Source organism: Neocloeon triangulifer, unplaced genomic scaffold (genome assembly GCF_031216515.1).
Source record: "Neocloeon triangulifer isolate White Clay Creek 2 clone unplaced genomic scaffold, ASM3121651v1 ptg000022l, whole genome shotgun sequence".
Lineage (NCBI taxonomy): Eukaryota > Metazoa > Arthropoda > Insecta > Ephemeroptera > Baetidae > Neocloeon > Neocloeon triangulifer.
The window spans coordinates 1,896,896-1,914,966 of NW_026775562.1; the positions used below are offsets into that span (position 1 = coordinate 1,896,896).

At 33.4% G+C, this 18,071-nt stretch overlaps 1 protein-coding gene across 3 annotated transcripts in view; it reads left to right on the forward strand.

Moving 5' to 3' along the window:
- The window catches only part of LOC132204721 (thymocyte selection-associated high mobility group box protein TOX-like), a 28,029-nt gene that overhangs the window by 5,400 nt on the left and 4,558 nt on the right, over nucleotides 1-18,071 (forward strand). Inside the window, exons 1-6 of one of the 3 annotated variants that reach the window (XM_059633420.1) lie at nucleotides 2,732-2,916; nucleotides 4,597-4,665; nucleotides 10,780-10,905; nucleotides 11,665-11,738; nucleotides 15,493-15,763; nucleotides 16,260-16,378. In XM_059633420.1, the coding sequence (XP_059489403.1) occupies nucleotides 2,890-2,916; nucleotides 4,597-4,665; nucleotides 10,780-10,905; nucleotides 11,665-11,738; nucleotides 15,493-15,763; nucleotides 16,260-16,378 (686 nt within the window). In that variant the 5' untranslated portion in view covers nucleotides 2,732-2,889. Of the gene's footprint in view, nucleotides 1-2,731; nucleotides 2,917-4,596; nucleotides 4,666-10,779; nucleotides 10,906-11,380; nucleotides 11,517-11,664; nucleotides 11,739-15,492; nucleotides 15,764-16,259; nucleotides 16,379-18,071 lie in introns of those variants that run through there. The other 2 variants (XM_059633421.1, XM_059633422.1) reach the window with 2 other exon arrangements.

Genomic DNA, 18,071 nt, shown 5'->3' on the forward strand with positions numbered 1-18,071 from the left:
TATTTACCGCTTTAAATATTTAAAAAAAAAATTATAATGAAAAATAATTTGGATAGCTTGCAAAATCAATCTTATCATGCAAACAGCCAATCATAAAAAAAGGCTAATTAAATTCTCACAATCTTTTTATTCAACGGACTGAACCGTAATTTAAATTGTACCACTTCATGATTTGTATTGACACAATTAAAATTTCACGCATGAACCTTTTGCAGAAATTATGTGATTATTGATGCACAAATTGTAGACGGAGTTAAAAAAAAATGCAGCAACATGGAAAAACGTCAGGGTACATGTTCTAATTTATGTGGAAAATTTTTTGTGCTCAAGCTAGTGCGTGGTAAATGAGAGAAATTAGGGTTAAATTATTAACAAACGAGTAATTTCCCTTTTTTCGTAATCTACGCCTGGAAAAATAACATTCAAATCCAGCCATGAAGAATAATTAATAATAATTATGCGCACTCACTACGGATTCCACTATATAAAGCACACAATTTTGAATGAAAAAAATAACAGAAATTTAAACAATTTGGGAGAAATAATTGTTTGTTTTTTGATGCAGATGATTAATGGTGACCAAAATTCGATTGAATTTTTTCCACTTTTCCACGCCTTAAATTAATAAATTGAATAAAAAAAAATCATTTTCTGATTTAAGCTGCCGTTTCTCAATTCAAACAAAATGAATCAAAAATGTTCTCAGAAATAAATATATTAATTAAAGTTTGGTTGAAATTGACGTTGTGCAAAATTTCACTTCAAAGAAATTTTCGACTCTGTTTAATTGCTTTTGTAATTTTAATGTATACATTCATTTCGTTTCATCTGTGGATTTGAAAATCAAAGGGAGTGCAGCAGTTTTTTGCATCGGTCGGTCACAAGCAAATATTCATCAGCGCCGCTGTGCAGCATGTGGGGTACAAAGTCTGTACATTATGTATATGATGTGTTTTATCGATTTGTCGAGCTCTCTTTTGAAATTCTTCTCAGGCAGCAAATCCAATTTGGCATGTAAAATTCACTGCGACCTTTTTTGTATGGAAATTGAGAGCCTGCGCTCAAATTTATGCGCGCGATTTTCACCGGCACTTGTGCGTTTTCCTCCTCTCGAATTTGCATTTGCGATGTTTCAATTTTTAATCGTAAAACTTTTTCTTGTTGAAATAGAGCAATTTTGTATATACTTTCAATTTGCCTTCCGCAAAGAAAGTTGCGTTATTTTATGCACTACGAAAATCAGACAATAAAAAAAAAATTGTTCGTGATTTCCGAGTATTTTGCGGTCTGGGGATATAATTTCGGGGTTATTTTGAACGAGAAATCGTTTCCTTTTGTTCTGTCGCGCGGAGAGTGCACTCGGAAATATTCAAATTAAAGGCGGAGTTTAAATTGCCCGCAGCACGACATTCTGTACCTTGCTCCAGAGAGCAAATTGCAATTTAGCCAAATTGCTTTCAGCAAAGGGCTGTAATTATCATTAATATTTACAAAATACTAGCGCATGTTTACGACCAGGACTATTTAATAAGCAATTTTTTTTTCATTATATTTGTTGAAAATTAACGAGCTCCCACCTGTTTGCATTGAGAGAGCTAATTTTTCGCTTGTCCAAAGTACGTGTGTATGTAATTTATATTGATTGATCATCAACTTACACGCAAATTTTTTCTACGAAGTAAATTATAATTCAAAGAGCAAATTTCCAGAAATAGCTATTTTTAAACTTATTAATGCGTTTTCGAGGTAATGAACTGTCAAATTTTAAAATTTAATTAGGTGCTTTCTTTATTCTCTCAGTTGATAAAAAGCTGAACAAAATTTTTAAAGCAGCATAATAATATAATTTATAAAATAATTATTAATTATATTAAATTTTATACCATCCAAAGAATAAGAAACAATGACTGCTGAATGTGTCTCTCAAAATTTCACTTCAGTTTATTTACTTTCATTAAAACTTTATTTTAATTTGTTTTATTTATTTCATTTTTTTTTTTTGTTAATCTTTTTTCTGCGAGAATTCAATTAAGTTAGAAACTTCATCTAAACAGTTTTAATCCTGTGTTTTTGGGAAAGCCAAATTTGTGCTTCCAAGTTAATGTCCATGACTTTGCAGAAATTAATAATAAATATAAAATTTCAGGTATAGGAAATCAGCATTTAGGTGATTTTGCACTTTTGCAGCCCAAAAATAAGAATTTGATTGTAGAGATGAACAAAAACCAAATAGGTAGAATAAGGTGATTTGATTTTAAAATTTTAATTAGTTTTAGACTCAAATAGTTGAAAAATAGGAAAGGATTTTTTGTATGTTTCGTTAAAAACTAAATTGTAACTTGAAATTATTTGGGATTTATTAGAATATTTGTTAAAAAAATATAATATGATAAAAATAGATTGATTTCAAAACATTCTCATTTTCTCATCCTTAATTATTAATTTAAATTTGAATTCACCAAAGAACATCAAATTTACTCCTCCTTTCAAATCAAAGCAGCGCTTAATCTTTGACTACCCCGTTGGCACAACAAGTGCACGCAAAGCGCAATTTTATTGCGGGTCTTTCTTTGCTGCGATCGGGGCAGAGCAGGCAGGGTTTTCTGTCGGCGCGGGCCGCGGCGGAATCGCGGTTACTACGGCGCACAGTCCCACCCACCCACCCCCGTGGTGCCCCCTCCATGTCATAGTAGTGCATGCGGCGGCTCGAGGCTCTCCGCGGTTTATTCTGTCCGCTGGCTAGTCGGAAAAAACACGTGTCCGCGCGCGAGTGCGTCTCAGTGTAAACAAACGGGCATTGCGTTTCCCCGCACGAAGGAAAAGCAGCAACAAGTTCCGTGTGTTTCGGCAAAAAACTAATTAGAACGGCCCGATGATGGTACTTCGCTTATGAAAAGCATGGATTATCACTTCAAGGTTTGTTTCACATCGAATGAATTATTTATTCAAAACGACACTTTTTTTTATCAAAAAATCATTAATCTTGATGGTGTTAATAACAGATAATTACTGTAAGTTAAAACTGACCAGTGAGATGGACAGGTTACTTCAACTTAATTGTGTAGATAATTAAAAATGAAAAGCCTCATTCTCAGAAAACTTTTCTAGTGACCTCGAAAACAGTCTTTATCAAATTGTTCTATTTAATTTTTTTTAAATACCTTTCCAAGTAAACAAAAAATATGACGTTTATTCTACTTAAAGCACTTTCTCTAATCATTCCATTTACATAATTTACATCTTTTACTTTTGAAACGAATTAATTGAAAAAATTAAAAACAAGCCTTTCTACAAATCCTTTCACTCTTCAAATATTTTGATTGAGGTGCCTTTAAAACTGGTTTTTGCATCATGTAAAAAAGGGGCCTCAAGGAATCCAACAAGGTTGATTTCTAATCACAAATCAATATTTATGGGCAAAAATCAAAAGAAATTATCGTCTGAATTGAATTATAATAAAAGAGGCAATTTAATGGAACGCTTTGTTTACCGCAGCTTGAAATTTAATTAATTATTAATTAAAACCAAAAGCTTTTTGCTACATTAGAAAGTACACCACCTTGATACAACAAGTTTCTATAACACATCAAAAAAAAAAAATATTTATGTTTGCACAGTTTTGAAGGTTTTGAAATTACGTCTTTTTCAATTTTGTATTAAAAATTGTTCGAGTCAAGTGGAATGCACCGAGATTCAGCACGACCTGACTTTGGGAATTGCTCTCCGGCAAAGGGCCTTGAAGTGGCCGTTCACTCGCAGAGAAAATATAAATCTCGCGGCTCGGCACTTCCTTTCGACCTTTACAACCTCCGCCGACGAGTAAAATTTATATTTATTTTCTCTGCGAGTTTTGGGAAAGGATTGTTGTTGAATATGTTTTGGAGTGAAATGACATCTGCTTTCTCAATCTCGCGTCGCCAAGTGCTGCCATAAAGAAAGATTATTGATTGAAAATGCAGTTCGCGCATGCAAAAAAGGACCCGTTCCTTTTGACACAAATATGCTGCTGAATATATCCTGCTCAAACAACTTGTATTAATTTTATTCGGATAGTGTGGGAAAGTTATAGTGTGTCCTATCGACTGTGTTTATATGCGGGGGGAAGGACACACTGTCCGACCACTTCCCGCAAATGATAACTCGGAAATTGTGATAAAAAAATAATTACAATTATACAGCTGCAAGGCCACGTTATCAGTGGAAAAAACAAAAGCATTATTATTTTCCTAAACTCTTTTTTATCTCAACTTCAAAATTTTAATGACTGATTCACTAAAATATATATATTTAAAAAAAATTACAAAATTAACAACCAATTAAAGGGCATAAAACATTCAGAAAATCATAAGTCCATATTTAAAATACTTTTGTCATAATTCAATCCTCTTTTTATAATATTATTTTCAAATTAAAATGACAGAGTTATTAGCCTGCAAAATATCCTGAGCGGCAGCCATCTTTGCTTAACCGGATATATATGGAAGCTGATTTTCATCCGAACAATAAATTTCTAAAAACGTTTCAATCTGGATTTTCAAAAAATAGCAAAAATCATAAAAATTGAAATGAATAATATTTTCCTTCTTGTTTTTGCAGAACGGAGAAGATATTAGCATTGCGTCTACCTTAGGAAACCTTGATTGCAGCCCCCACATGACTGACCCGGTAAGTCCTTCTCTCTCCCCATCACAAACATTTTGACGGACAGGTCAATTGGCACTTGATCAGACGCTAATTAGACCAATCATTGCAAGAGGGTTTTAATTCTCTTTGCCCGATTTAGAATTTTCGCTCAAAATTTGTGTTGCCAAGGCTGCGCAATTATCATCAATTTTAATTAGAGGCCGAGCACAAACATTTGCATTGTGATAAATATACGTGACGCTCAATTCAAACAGAGCTGTGTGTATAATTGCGTTAAATCTTATAAATTTGGCCGGTGTGTGCCCGCGATAAGAGCCCTAAATGTGTGCGTGTTTATTCATTGTCGCTGTAAATCACTCCGAAGCTTTTCTACGTCTGAGTTTTGACCTCGAAGAAAGAGGCTGAATTTCCAGAATAATTAGCCGTTTCACAAGCATAAAAAAATCAGTCATTTTAATCAAGCAGAAACGCGCAAAACTTTGATGTCAATTTTAAGTTAATTCTAAATTTTGGTCATTTATCAAAAAATCCAATTATTATCAAGGATTTAAAAGAATTTCCTTTTGATTTAAAATGATAATTAAAATCCCCACGTACCTGTTTTTGAAGATTCACGTATTTTATAGAAATTCAAGCTTTTCATCATGAAAGTTCCTAACAATTCAGGATCACGATTTTGCTTGTAATTGGCTTATTCTTAATAGTTTTGATCTATTTGAAATAAATCTCCTTCCAGGGAAGTTCTAGAATTTTTAGAAATTCAAAGATTCCTTTTCTAAAAATACAACAAATTATATTTTTTGAATTGGCCTGCAGAAAATCGTTTTATGTGAAAATTTGGAAATAAATATTTGGCAAATCAATAACTCATCTTTCAAATTACAAATTTAGCAAAGAAATGTAACCTAGAATCGCCTAAAATGAATATTTATTTCCTTCTGGTTTGCATTTTTTATCATTTTCATTCTCTGAAAGTTAATTAATATTTCAATCTAATTGCTCTAATTCAATCAGTTCATTTTTCTCCGACAAAAATTGAATTGAATTATAGAGCAGCTATAAATAAAAGTTTTATCGTTTCCAAAACGATTGTTCCGCATTTGTTTGCAAAAGAGTTATGAAATTTGCATATCCAATCCATAACCATTCCAATATATTTTTATACTCTTGCGTGTTTTTTTGTTGTACTCTGCGTCTATTGACATGCACTCATTTACTTTATGTAATTCCCTCAGTCTTTCTTTCTTTCTCTCTCCCACTGCGCGCGGAGCCCACAATAATAAAGCTAATGGCTGCCATAAAACAATTTTTGAATACACCTGTACCTTTATCTTAATATAACAAACAGTTATAGAGTTTCCCCTCCCTTTCGGCCGGTCTCTGCTGCTGCTGCTGCCTTATCTTCCCCACTTGTTGTGGTGGCCGTGGAAAAATACATCGCTTTTTCATTTTTTTTCTTTTTTTACTCCTCGGGCAGCCTTTTTATTTTTTATTGGCTCGCGTAATGGCTTAACAATGCCTAATGACAACGTGCATAAGCGTTGTTAGCTAATTAACAGTGCAGGAAAAGAACGCTTAAAATTAAAAGGACGGCCAATTTTTTTATTATCATTAATTTATCTCAGAAGAGAAGTTAATTCGCAAATGGAAAACCAATCCCTCTTAAATTTTTGTCTTTTATAAATAAACAGAGTTGCTGGGGATAACAATAACATCAGGGATAACAAAACGCCGAGGCTCGTGTTTCACGTTGTTGCTTTTTTTTCGCAATTTACATGCAGTAAAAGCAAGTTATTACATGCACATGTACACGAGTATAGAAATGGAGCTTTTTAGGGGAATTCAAGCGCAATAAAATTGTGTGTATATAAAATACACGTCGGCTGCTCACTGATGCAGAACTTGGAATTTCAGAGAGGGCACGACGCTTGAATTCGCTGCGAAATGAGAAAAGAACTAACTCGTGCCCCTCTCAATATCGATTTTCGCCGCTCCAAAAAATATTTCAAATCAGTTTTATGTGCGGAAAATCCGCTCTCGTCGAGTTCAAAGCGAAAGCTTTTATTATTATTTGAGAAACATCTCATCTCGCAACGGAAAAGTCGCGATTCTGCGAATTAGCTTTCAACTCAAAATCCAATTACGAGCTTATTTGAGTTTGCGCGCAGATGGATGGAATCGTATTAAGTATTAAATATATACGTCCCGTGTCCTCTCTCTGTTTGTGCCTCGAAAATTGACGTGTTGTGAAAAGCAGGCCATTATTTCTTATCTAGCCTTGGGGAAATTATTTACATATCAGATTTTTAATATCAAGTAATGAAGGACTGATAAAGTTTATAGACCAAATAACCTCTCAAATTATGTAATCAATAAAAAAATTTGTGTTTAGAATTAAAGTAGAAAAACTAAACTTGGTATTCATCTGAATCTGACTGGAGAAATCAAATTTAAATATCAATAATTCAGGATTTTATTGACACTATCAATTTATTATGTTCAGTTTCAAATTTTAAAACATGACATTTTTTGGAAGTGAAGAAAACGGGGATTTTTTCATCTAATAACAAATGGCTCTACCAGTTTTGATCTCGGTCAAAATAAAATTGAATAAAAAGACACTTTAAATCTTAAAATTAACTATAAATTAATTCAAAAATATTAATAAGTTTTTTTTTTTCAATTTTATAGATATTTTATTTTTGTTCTTGCTCATCAGTGGCTCATGAAACAGTTTTGCATACCGTGACCAAAAGTGGTATTTTTTATTGAATAAAAAACAAACTTTCAACGACGACAAAGCCCATTTTCCTCACTTCCATGATCGTCTCCTCCAAATGCCAATTTCTTAGATAAAACTGGACATTTCTTATCGAAAACTAGTACAATGTATTCAAAATTTGCTATCAACTCATTTACGTCACTGTATATTTCAATGCATTTAAATGTGATTTAATTTATATTTTTCAACATTGAAAGTGAATATGAATATAAGAGGTTTGTGCTAGATTAAAAACTTTCTAGTTTTCAACAGTAAATTTTGTTTTTTTTTCTCTCAGTTTTTATCCTTTAATGTTTTTTTTTTATGGAGAAATTTTTAAATTAACGTTATGAGATTTTTACAAAAATTATTTTCTGAACACATCTTTTATTAGCTGTTTAAAAAATAGGTTAGAAAAAACCTGAAAGACATTAAAACAAAAATGCTTGTACTTAAAATTTTTTGGTTTAAGTTGTAAATAATTTTAAGTTTTAGAAGCTGAATTATACAAGACAAATGTTTTGGCTCTTGAAAAATTTTGTCTGATACATGTGATTGTTTGGAATTTTTAAGGTTTCAAAGTTGGAATCTCTTATCTGTCTTTTTTTATCTTTAAATCAATTTTTTTTGCTTAAAAAAAAAATGTTTAATCTTTGGTTATTATGTAAATCTTTCAAAACAAAGGGGAGGTTTTTAATAAATGTCAATTCAAGCTGAAAAATTCATAATATACCACTGCTGGCAAGAATTTCATACCAGAGGCTTTTGTGTTTCTCTGATTCAATTATTATTACCCTTTGAGATCAATTCTAAACATTCCGCAACACATTAACGTCAATCGGATGAAACGCAGCCAGGGGAGCGCAGGAAATTCTGCAGAGACAATTTTCCGCATCTCCTCTTTCTTTCTCTCTCTTGCAGGGAAATAATGAGAAAGTTTTTCGCCGCGCTGCGAGCGTCTCTGTGAGAAATTGCATTTTCATTTCAAATTGTGTGGCGTGCGTCAAAAGCAGAGCTATTTTGCTTTCCCGGCTGAGGGACGCACCTCTCTCGCAGTCCAAGCTCTCTGCTTTCCCTAATCAGTTTGGCGACCTCGTTTTCCGCCGATGGCATTATTCAATCCAATTACGCGACAAAAGCCGGCGTTTTTAGTTCGCCAATCAATACTTGCTTATTTAACTGCAGAACAACACAATAATCGGCCACATAACTCGCCGATTATCTCATTACATTTCTTTTGAAATTTCCCAAAAATCACGTTTTTTTTAAATGACATTTTCATGTCAGAGAAAGCTCAGAAAAAGTTAGTTAAATCCTGTTTTTGATCTATTACTGTAGTCGTTTAATTTTGCATGTAAATTCAAAGGCTTATTCCAACATTCTTTTACTTAAAAATAAAATTATAAAAGAATAATTGGTTTTTAGTAGTTGGTCGGATTAACAGCAAGGCTGGATTAAGAACAACTTTTACTAAAGGCCATTAAAAAATAATTTGTAAAAGTGCTTTCGAGTGCTTTAAAAGGAGCATTATGAAGATTATACAAATTTGATTTCATTTATGCTGATTTTTTTAATCCATTCTAAAGATTTTTGCAACTTACAATTAGTGAATTTTAAACTGACTAAAATTTTTGATTCCCCATTTGTGTTTGTATCATTTTACAAGACATTTTCTCATCAAATAGATAGTTTTGGCTCTTTTGGAAGTTCATTCTTCCATTTACAAAGAAACTTGAATCTTAATAAAAATCCAAAATTTAGACATTTGTATTTGCAAATGCAAAGAAAATTTTGTTTTCGAATGGATTCACAAGATTTAATGCTATAAAATGAGACTGAAACTTCTTTTTCCGAGAAGAAAATAGAATTAATTAAAGAAAAATATTTATTTTCAGGTCATAAATAATATTCAATTTTTGCTGCAAAATCAAGTGCTTTAGATAGAATTAGATGGTTTTTATTATTTTTTTCAAATTTAGACTTGTGATGAGAGCTGAAGTCATAAGATTAGATAAGATAATTGTTTTGCAGCACTTTTGTCTTCCTCTAAATACATTCCCGCATAATTTTAAAAAAAAATGCTCTTTTTTCGACAAATTTTAAAATAAATCTAATTTTTCTTGCTCGAGACTTGCCATACTTTGTAATTGAAATTCAGTGCCAACATTTTATAATTTTAAATTGATTTGGCTGCAGTTTCTTGAATGCAGCGCCAATCTGGTTGTCACGGCGCGTTTGATTTATAATATCATTACAAATCCGTTTTGAAAACGCGGTCGGCATACGCAAATTCCCATTAAGAACGAGCAAGCTGAGTAAATGCTTTAGTGTGTGCATACATAATATTCTATTTGTGTGGAGGACTGTACTCAAAATAAACACTCTCGGTCGGCGCTGCACTGAATGCGAACGAGAGAGCTCTCTTTTTATTTGCATCTCCCTTTTGGAAAAGCTCTCTCTTCACAATATGAAATTTTCTGCGGCCCCCACCCTTTACCGCGGGACCCCCTCGAGCCCCTCTGCTCGCGGTGTGCTTTCGCCAACAATCGATATGCCCCTTGCAAGATACACAAGCATGTATATGTATGCAAAATTCACTCTTTCACCCCCTTCGTTCGTTTTTCCGCCCCGAAAATGGTATGCACATGTATAGCATATCCATCCGTCTCCGTTTGGCAGAGGAGAAACTACACTTTGGCCAAATTTATTGATCCGTCATCTTATTCTCTTTCGCATCGCGATGCCGTTTATGAGAGGAGGCTCTTGTAAAGCAGCAAAATACCCCATTATCCTCTCGGCAACAAGAGGAATTCGCGGCCATTAAAGTGACAATCGAAACGTCGTTGCTTTTAAAATCCGCTGTCACGCTCAGATTTTCGTTTATTCAAATTTCACCACAAATCGACTAATTTTTTCATCCAAAAGAAAAACTGTAATTTCATTTCTCTGTGAGTATTAAAAAAAAAGTGAAAAAACTTATATAAATATAAAATTAAATTTAAATTTAAAATAAAAAAAAAAAAATCAGAAATTTTGAAGTCAAAGGTTTTAATCGAATGAGAAGAGAATAAAATCATACATATTATGTTTTGCCCTTGTCAGGGTTTATAGTGTATGCAAATGATATTTTTAAATTTGTATAGATTGACAAAAACAAACAAGAGGAAAACTAATTCAAAAATAAAATATGATTGATGGTGTCAAAGTTGCTACAAAATCTGTCATTTTTAAATCAATCTTTTCCTAATCAAAGCAAATTTATCAAGTTCAAATGTCAGGTCAATGACCTGAAGTCATCTTTGACCTGTTCAGTTTCCTTAATTTTTTTATGCACAAATTTCAGAAGATAATCAAACTTTTCTATCTGATTGCAGCCCTTTCACACACCCAGCTTTGGAGACGAGGGTTTTGAAATCCACAACATGATTTCCTCAGCGCCGCTCGTCTCCCAGGGGGAGATGACCATGCAAAACTCGTACCAGCCTAGCCAAAACCATCAGGTGAGAACGTCAAACTTTTTGCATTTTGTTCAATTTGCAGCTGAATATTTAAATTACAGGCACATTAAATTGTATCCTTCATTTTGGTAAAAATATTCTAATTAAAATTTTTATAAATCAATCTGCGACAAATTAAAAACTGAAATTAATATCAATGCAATGGTCCAAGTTTAAAGAAATTAATTTTTAACATATCCCAAGACGTTTATTTTTATCTGAAAAATTTCTTCCACACATATTGATCATAATTTAACTATTTTGTCAGAATTTTGTTCTTTTTTCGGTTTTTATTAAAAATTTTAATTGCAACTTGAAATTCATGTATAAAATTACATAAATGTGCCTCGATTGCGCTCACACTGATTATACAAACTCCCACCCAAGTTGATCTATTTTCCGTCGTGATAAGATAGGCCCGCAAGGTTGCCTTTTAATTTCTTCCAAGTGCGCGGCGGCGGCTTATCAAGAGTGTTTTAATCGCACTGACATTCCCGGCAGATTATCTTCATCCGCGCCGGCGAGATGGATATTATTTTCTTTGTGTAGAAAACACGATCGCATCCTGTCGCTCTCTCTCGGTGCGGCTCAATCAATCCTTTGTTAAATTGCGAGTAAGGCGTCCCTCGTTGTCAAGAACGGAAATGAGCCATTGACTTGCCGGCGCTTGATTGCGAATTAGTTTGGCCATTTCCCGATTTCCGCTCGCCGCCGACTGATTGGCCTACCTTCGTTTTCAATTTGTTTGTTTTCGTTTCGCAGATGTCCATGCACACGATGGAGCCCAACAACTACAACAACCAGATTTACATGAGCGAAGAGCCCCAAACCTCTCAGTAAGTATAAAAGTCTGTTTACTTAAGTCACTAGTTAATTATGACAGATTGAAGAATGTTAATTTCGTGTATTTTAGATAAGTTCAAAAATATATATTTTTTAAAGTGAAATTATGTTAGGGGAAAATTATTATTATTGTAATAATTTCTTCTCGTTCCGTCGGAACAAAAATCTAAATTTTTTAATTTTGTTTCATGAACTTTAATTTGAAACACTTTTTCATTGTTTAGCTCATTGTCAGAAAATAAATTGAAACTGGTATTAAATTGTTAATTCATTATAGCAATTTAACAAATATTAAGAAAAAGACATTATTATAAATGTATCAAAGTTATCATCTGTAATCTTTTCGTAACTTCTACACATCATTTAAAATTCATTTTTTAGACCTTAAATTATATTAATTTAATTTAATTGAACTAAGATTTAGTCATTTTTTTTTTACCTTAAATTCAAGCTCCATTCCTGTGGGTTGATCAGGTGCGATTGGAGCTATGAGCAGTCTTTGCAAGTGAGAGTGCAGACTTTGTGCGGGAACTTCGGAGTTGCCGTTACTGAAGTGCTCAAGCAGAGCGTCGTTAGTAAAAATATACTGGTCTTCAGTCTGGAAAAAAGCAAATTATGAATTTTTCCATAAAAGGAGCCCAAGGAGCAATGGCTCTTTCCCGAGGAGCGATGGAGGAAAAAGGGACAAATTTTTAAAAATTTTAGCCGGAAAAAATGGAGCTAAAATTGAAGAAAGATAATTCCTGAGTTTAAAAAAATAAGAATTTAGTATTAAATTATAACTTAAAATCATTTATTTGATTTATTTATTGAATCCTTTAATAATTTAATTTTGGCAAATAATTCCATTCTATGCTTTATAAATTGAATTAGCTAAATATGTAAAATTACTCAAATTCATTAAATTATGAGTTTCCTTACCTCCGTTTGGACCATCACTGTTCTCTGCGTCCTCAAAATTTGCGCATGTGGGAAATTTGGGAACGCCTTGCTCTGGCCAGTCCACAAACTGGAACTGACGAATCGTCCGCGACTGCCCGTCTCTCGAATCAGTTATCTAATTAAATTAATTTTATATTTAAATTTTTTAAGGGAAAGCAAATACTTTGAATTCTCTCAGAATGTACTGGGGCATGTTGTACTCAGCAATTGGGTCCACCACTAAGCAATCGTAGCGCACGGACCGTTCGTTTGGCCAGTAATGGAAACATTTTTCCTAATTTTTTTTGAAAATTAGAAAAATTTATGATGAAACATTTGAATTTCTTGAATGGCTCAACCAAATTTTTTGAAAATTTAGAGCTTGACGTAAAAAGACATGGCGCACGCATCTTTTGACAATCTCAGATCTTTGTTCTGGTTGCATACTTTCAAGGGGCAGAAAAATTTAATTTTTGACCTTTTGCCAGGGTCAATGACCTTTGAATTACGAACTTTGTTACCACTGATTAAAGATACCTTGGTTTATTAGCTTCAAATTCCCGCAGATAAAAGTAAAAAAAATTCACACGTTTTAATTTGACAGCAGTTTTAGTAAACCCTTAAGTATCTCCTGCGGCCATATTGAAATTTGACAAAAATGAAATTTTTTTATTACTTGGGTATTTTTGGAAGAGCGATGGCTCATTCCCCAAGAGCGATGGCTCTTTCCCGAGGAGCGATGGCTCTTTCCCGAGGAGCGATGGCTCTTTCCCGAGGAGCGATGGCTCTTTCCCGAGGAGCGCCGGCTCCTCAGGAGCGCCGTTCTGATCTTCGTTCTGAGTTTCTTAACAGAGAGAATTAAGGTGTTGTTATATGAAAATCGGATCATTTTTCCAATTTTTAGGGCAATTTTCATGAATTAAAAATATTTTAAAATTCAAATTGCCCTGAAAATTGGAAAATAATCCGATTTTGATAAAAATTTATTTTTAGCATCTACTTGATGTGCCCAATCGAATGATGTATTGCACATGCCTTTCCGGAAAAGTTTTGGTTTTCTCAAAAGGGGTCCGAAAAATCAGCGTCGCAATGTACGCAGCGCGGTACTTGTATCCGTCGATGAAACTGGCTTTGATGTAGTCCGAGCCTTCCATGCCCCTGATCGGCTGCAGACACACTCGGGTGGCCTCGTAAGGCAGAATGTGGACGAGCCTGTTTTAGGGCTTGTTGCACATCATGTTTGGCAGTCACAAAACGCGTCCCGTCCGCCAGCTAGGTGTTTAATTTCTAAAAATAAAAAACGAATCAGAAATGAAAACACTTTCACTTAAATAAGTTGTAAATCACAATGAAAAACTATTATGCTAAAAATCATTACCCTCAAAAATAAGATAAAAGAAAAAATTTAATAACTATTGAAACTGTTTTTCCTCATCATTTTTGCCAAAAAATCCAATATAACCATTATTTCCAAGACTATTAGTTAATTCATTATAACCATTTAACAAATATTAAAGTGTATATCAACAACGACCAAATTTTTTTTTAATATCATTAGTTTTGGATAGGATGCATCAAAACTCATCAATAGGGACTAAAATATTTTAAAAATATCACTAATTTTAAAGTTTACAGTCGTCAGAAAAGGTCTCGATTATCGTAATTCAGTCATTCGAAGACAATTTTTTAATTATCAACATTTCGCCAATGGCTCAACCAAATTTTTTGAAAAATTAGAGCTTGACGTAAAAAGACATGGCGCGCGCATCTTTTGACAATCTCAGATCTTTGTTCTGGTTGCATACTTTCAAGGGGCAGAAAAATTTAATTTTAGACTTTTTGCCAGGGTCAATGACCTTTGATTTACAAACTTAGTTACCACTGATAAAAGATACCTTGGTTTATTAGCTTCAACTTCCCGCTGAGAAAAGTAAAAAATATTCACTCGTTTTAATTTGACAGCAGTTTTAGTAAACCCTTAAGTATCTCGGGCGGCCATATTGAAATTTGAAAAATATGAAATTTTTTTATTACTTGGGTATTTTGGAAGAGCGATGGTTCTTTCCCCAGGAGCGATGGCTCTTTCCCCAGGAGCGATGGCTCTTTCCCCAGGAGCAATGGCTCTTTCCCCAGGAGTTATATTAAATAATAATTAATTATTGATCATTAAACTAATATTAAACAAACAAAATATCAAAAAGAGAATAAAAAATTATTTTGATAAAGGGCACTTTTCTTGGTATGGCCTAATATCTTCAATATTTCATATCTTTAAATCAGATAAAATGTTTCATGAAGATTTGCAATATTTTCACCAAGTTACCAGAATGTATCAACCAATAATGCACGTTTTTACACTTTCCAATAACTTTTTTGTATCTTTTAAATTCTTTCAATTTAGAGCCTTTTTTAAATAAATGCGTGCGCAGCACTGCAGATTATTTATCTAAAAGCTCTTCTTTGTTCTCATTTGGTTTTCAGTTAATCCGAAAGTATCTCATTATAGAGTAGAGTTTCTTATTGCAACAAAAGCTTTCATATTTTGTAATGAAAAAGCAGTATAGATAGTAGTTTGAAGCAGTTTGAAGGTTATTATTACAATCAATAAAAGTATTGACCTTGGTTTGCTCTTCAAACACTTAAAAATAATGTTTTCATCGAATATAAGAAACAAATTTCTCCCAACCACCAGAGAAAATCAATTCAAATAATGAAAGTTTCTCAACTTTTAATGCTACAATTTTTTCTCTCATTATTTTGATGGTTATTTACAAAATATCTGCAAAAACTTTTATTTCTTATAATTTTTTTTTATAATTTTTGCAGGGTGTACAGTGTTCCTGCAAACGTGGCCCAGTACAACAACCAAATGTACCAGCCGATGCAGAACCAGCAGCAGCAGCAGCAACAGCAGCAAATGCTGAGCCCAATGGGCCAGCAGACCCTGCTGATGGCACAGCAGCAGCAATCGCCGCAGCAGCAGTACGCGGCCGCGCCCCAGCAGCACCCCCAGCAACAGGGCCAGCCACCCCCGCAGCAGGGCGAGCTGTGCACGAGCGAGGACAGCGACGACAGCATTCCCAACGCCAACAACATGGTCAGTCATTAGCATGTTGAAAAGGAACACTACTTTATGGCAGCTTGTTGTGACAACAAGCGACTGAAAAGCTTTCTCCTAACCTCGATGAGGCAATCGGCTCTCTTTTCGCTAACAGCTTTTTATTGCCGCCTCTTTCTGACCCGTTACCAAATTTATCTTTTTGTATTTTGTCACATTACATCTTATTTATAGGAGAATTAAAACAAAAATGTTAATGAGAAATGTATAAAAATAGAATAGATAGTTTTCTTTTTTCTTTTTTGTCATATTCATCATAACTTTATTCATTAAATTTAATTATTAATATTTATTGTTCACATTTAAGTACCAATTACCAATTCATATAATTTGAACACATTATTAACTTTTTAATAACCTTTGGTAATAATTAAGCTGCAAATTTTGTTTTATTCATTCATTTTGCCTGCGATCTTTAAATTTACTTATTTATGAAAACTATGAAAATTAATTTTTTTTTAATTTCACGTTTCAGTATGCGACGACTGCGCCGAAGAGGCCAAGTCCCGAGCCAATTGACAGTATAGGCAAAAACGCCAAAAAACCAAAGGTGCCGAAGAAGAAGAAGAAACGAGATCCGAACGAGCCACAAAAGTAAGACCTGTTTATGATATCAATTGCAATTTTTTACCTAAGCTCAATTGTTGCGGAAGAAAACCTCCGGATTGTTATTATTTAGTGCGCGCGCAGGCATGCATTTTACAGTCGGTCTCGGCCGGAGGAGTGACCGGTGTGTGTGTTACTTATTAAGAATTTGTGCCGTTAGAGAGAAATTTCTGAAAAAGTAGCCGCGTCAGCGTTTATGGAGTAAAAGTAATTAATATCATCTCGCGAGCGCGCATGATTTCACGGTCATTTGTTTCAATTCCGGTTTTTGTATCCGCTACAACTGGCAGAAACGCGGACTCGATCGACGCTCCCAGCAACATTCACTCCGCCAGCTTGTTGAACAAATGGTTGCAGTTTAATTTGCAATGCAACTTGTCATTCTGTTCAATTGAAACGATTTTCAATTAATTTAAGGGAAAATTACATGAAGGTTCAGGTAGATTTGAAAGAAGAAGAAAATAAATTAGTAATTGAAGAAAGCTCCGATATTAAAATATTTTGCTTTTGGTGAAGCAAGAAAGTGCAAAATTAAATTGAATTTATTACTTGATGAGTAGATTTTTAAAATCAGGTGGGAAAGAGTTTGTACAGTAAATTTAACAAAAATTATTATTTTTTTTTTAATTTTTGGAAATTATTCTTCCTAAATTCAAGGACGGTACGAATCTGTAAAAGCATCATTAATTCAGAATAAATAAAAAATCATCAATTTATTTTGGTACACATTTATTTTCATTTGGCAACGTTTTTTAATGTATTATTTATTGTTTTTATTTTTATTTAATAATTTATTTCTTTTTTTATAATTTTTTTTATTATTTTTTCTTTTTTAAATAATTCATTCTCAGACACTCCAGTTTGAGCATGTAAATCATAAATGATTTAAAAATAATTAAATTGTTCCAATGTTTGAAGACAAAGTAATTAGCAAATTACTTTGAATAAAGATAAAGTGCATAAGTTTCATTTTCAATCATCAGTTTTTTCTCAATTTGTGTCTCAATCGTTGTATTCTGGGTATATTTTGCTCTAATTAACTGAAGAGTTGCTAATTTTGTTAGTCTATGTTACTCTATGGAAACTTTAAAAAATCAAAAAAATTTTATAAATCCTGATAACTGCCTGATGATTCAACCAATTTTCAGAAATAAATATTTTAGGCGGAAGTTGCACCAACAAATGGCTGCCGCTCAGGAAGCATTAGAAATTAACAGTTAGTCAATTTTATTCAGCAGAGAAATAATTTTCTATCCAAAAATACTTTCAAACAACACGCACAGAACTATGTTTTCTGAGATTTTACAGATCCTTGAAAATAAGTAGAAAAATTATTACGTCTGAATTTTGGAAAATCAGGATGAATTAATTTCCTTTGAGAATTTGAACGCAAAACTTTCAATCTCAAACTTTTCGGTAATGAAACTGCGCTTTCAAAGGAAACGATGTCGCATGGTTTGCGCAATCGCTGAAGTGCTTTTGGAATGAGTCGCTTTTCATTTCGATTTTCTAGCAAATTTGAATCTTTTTGAAGGCGTCCCGGGCCGCTTGCAGGGACGAAGCTCGATAATCGACTAGGATAATAAAATGATTCCTCCCGCCCTCCACCCTGCTCCTCCACACATACACACAAACTTCTACTGCTTCTTTTTAAAACTTGAAATGTAATTTATCTTGGAAA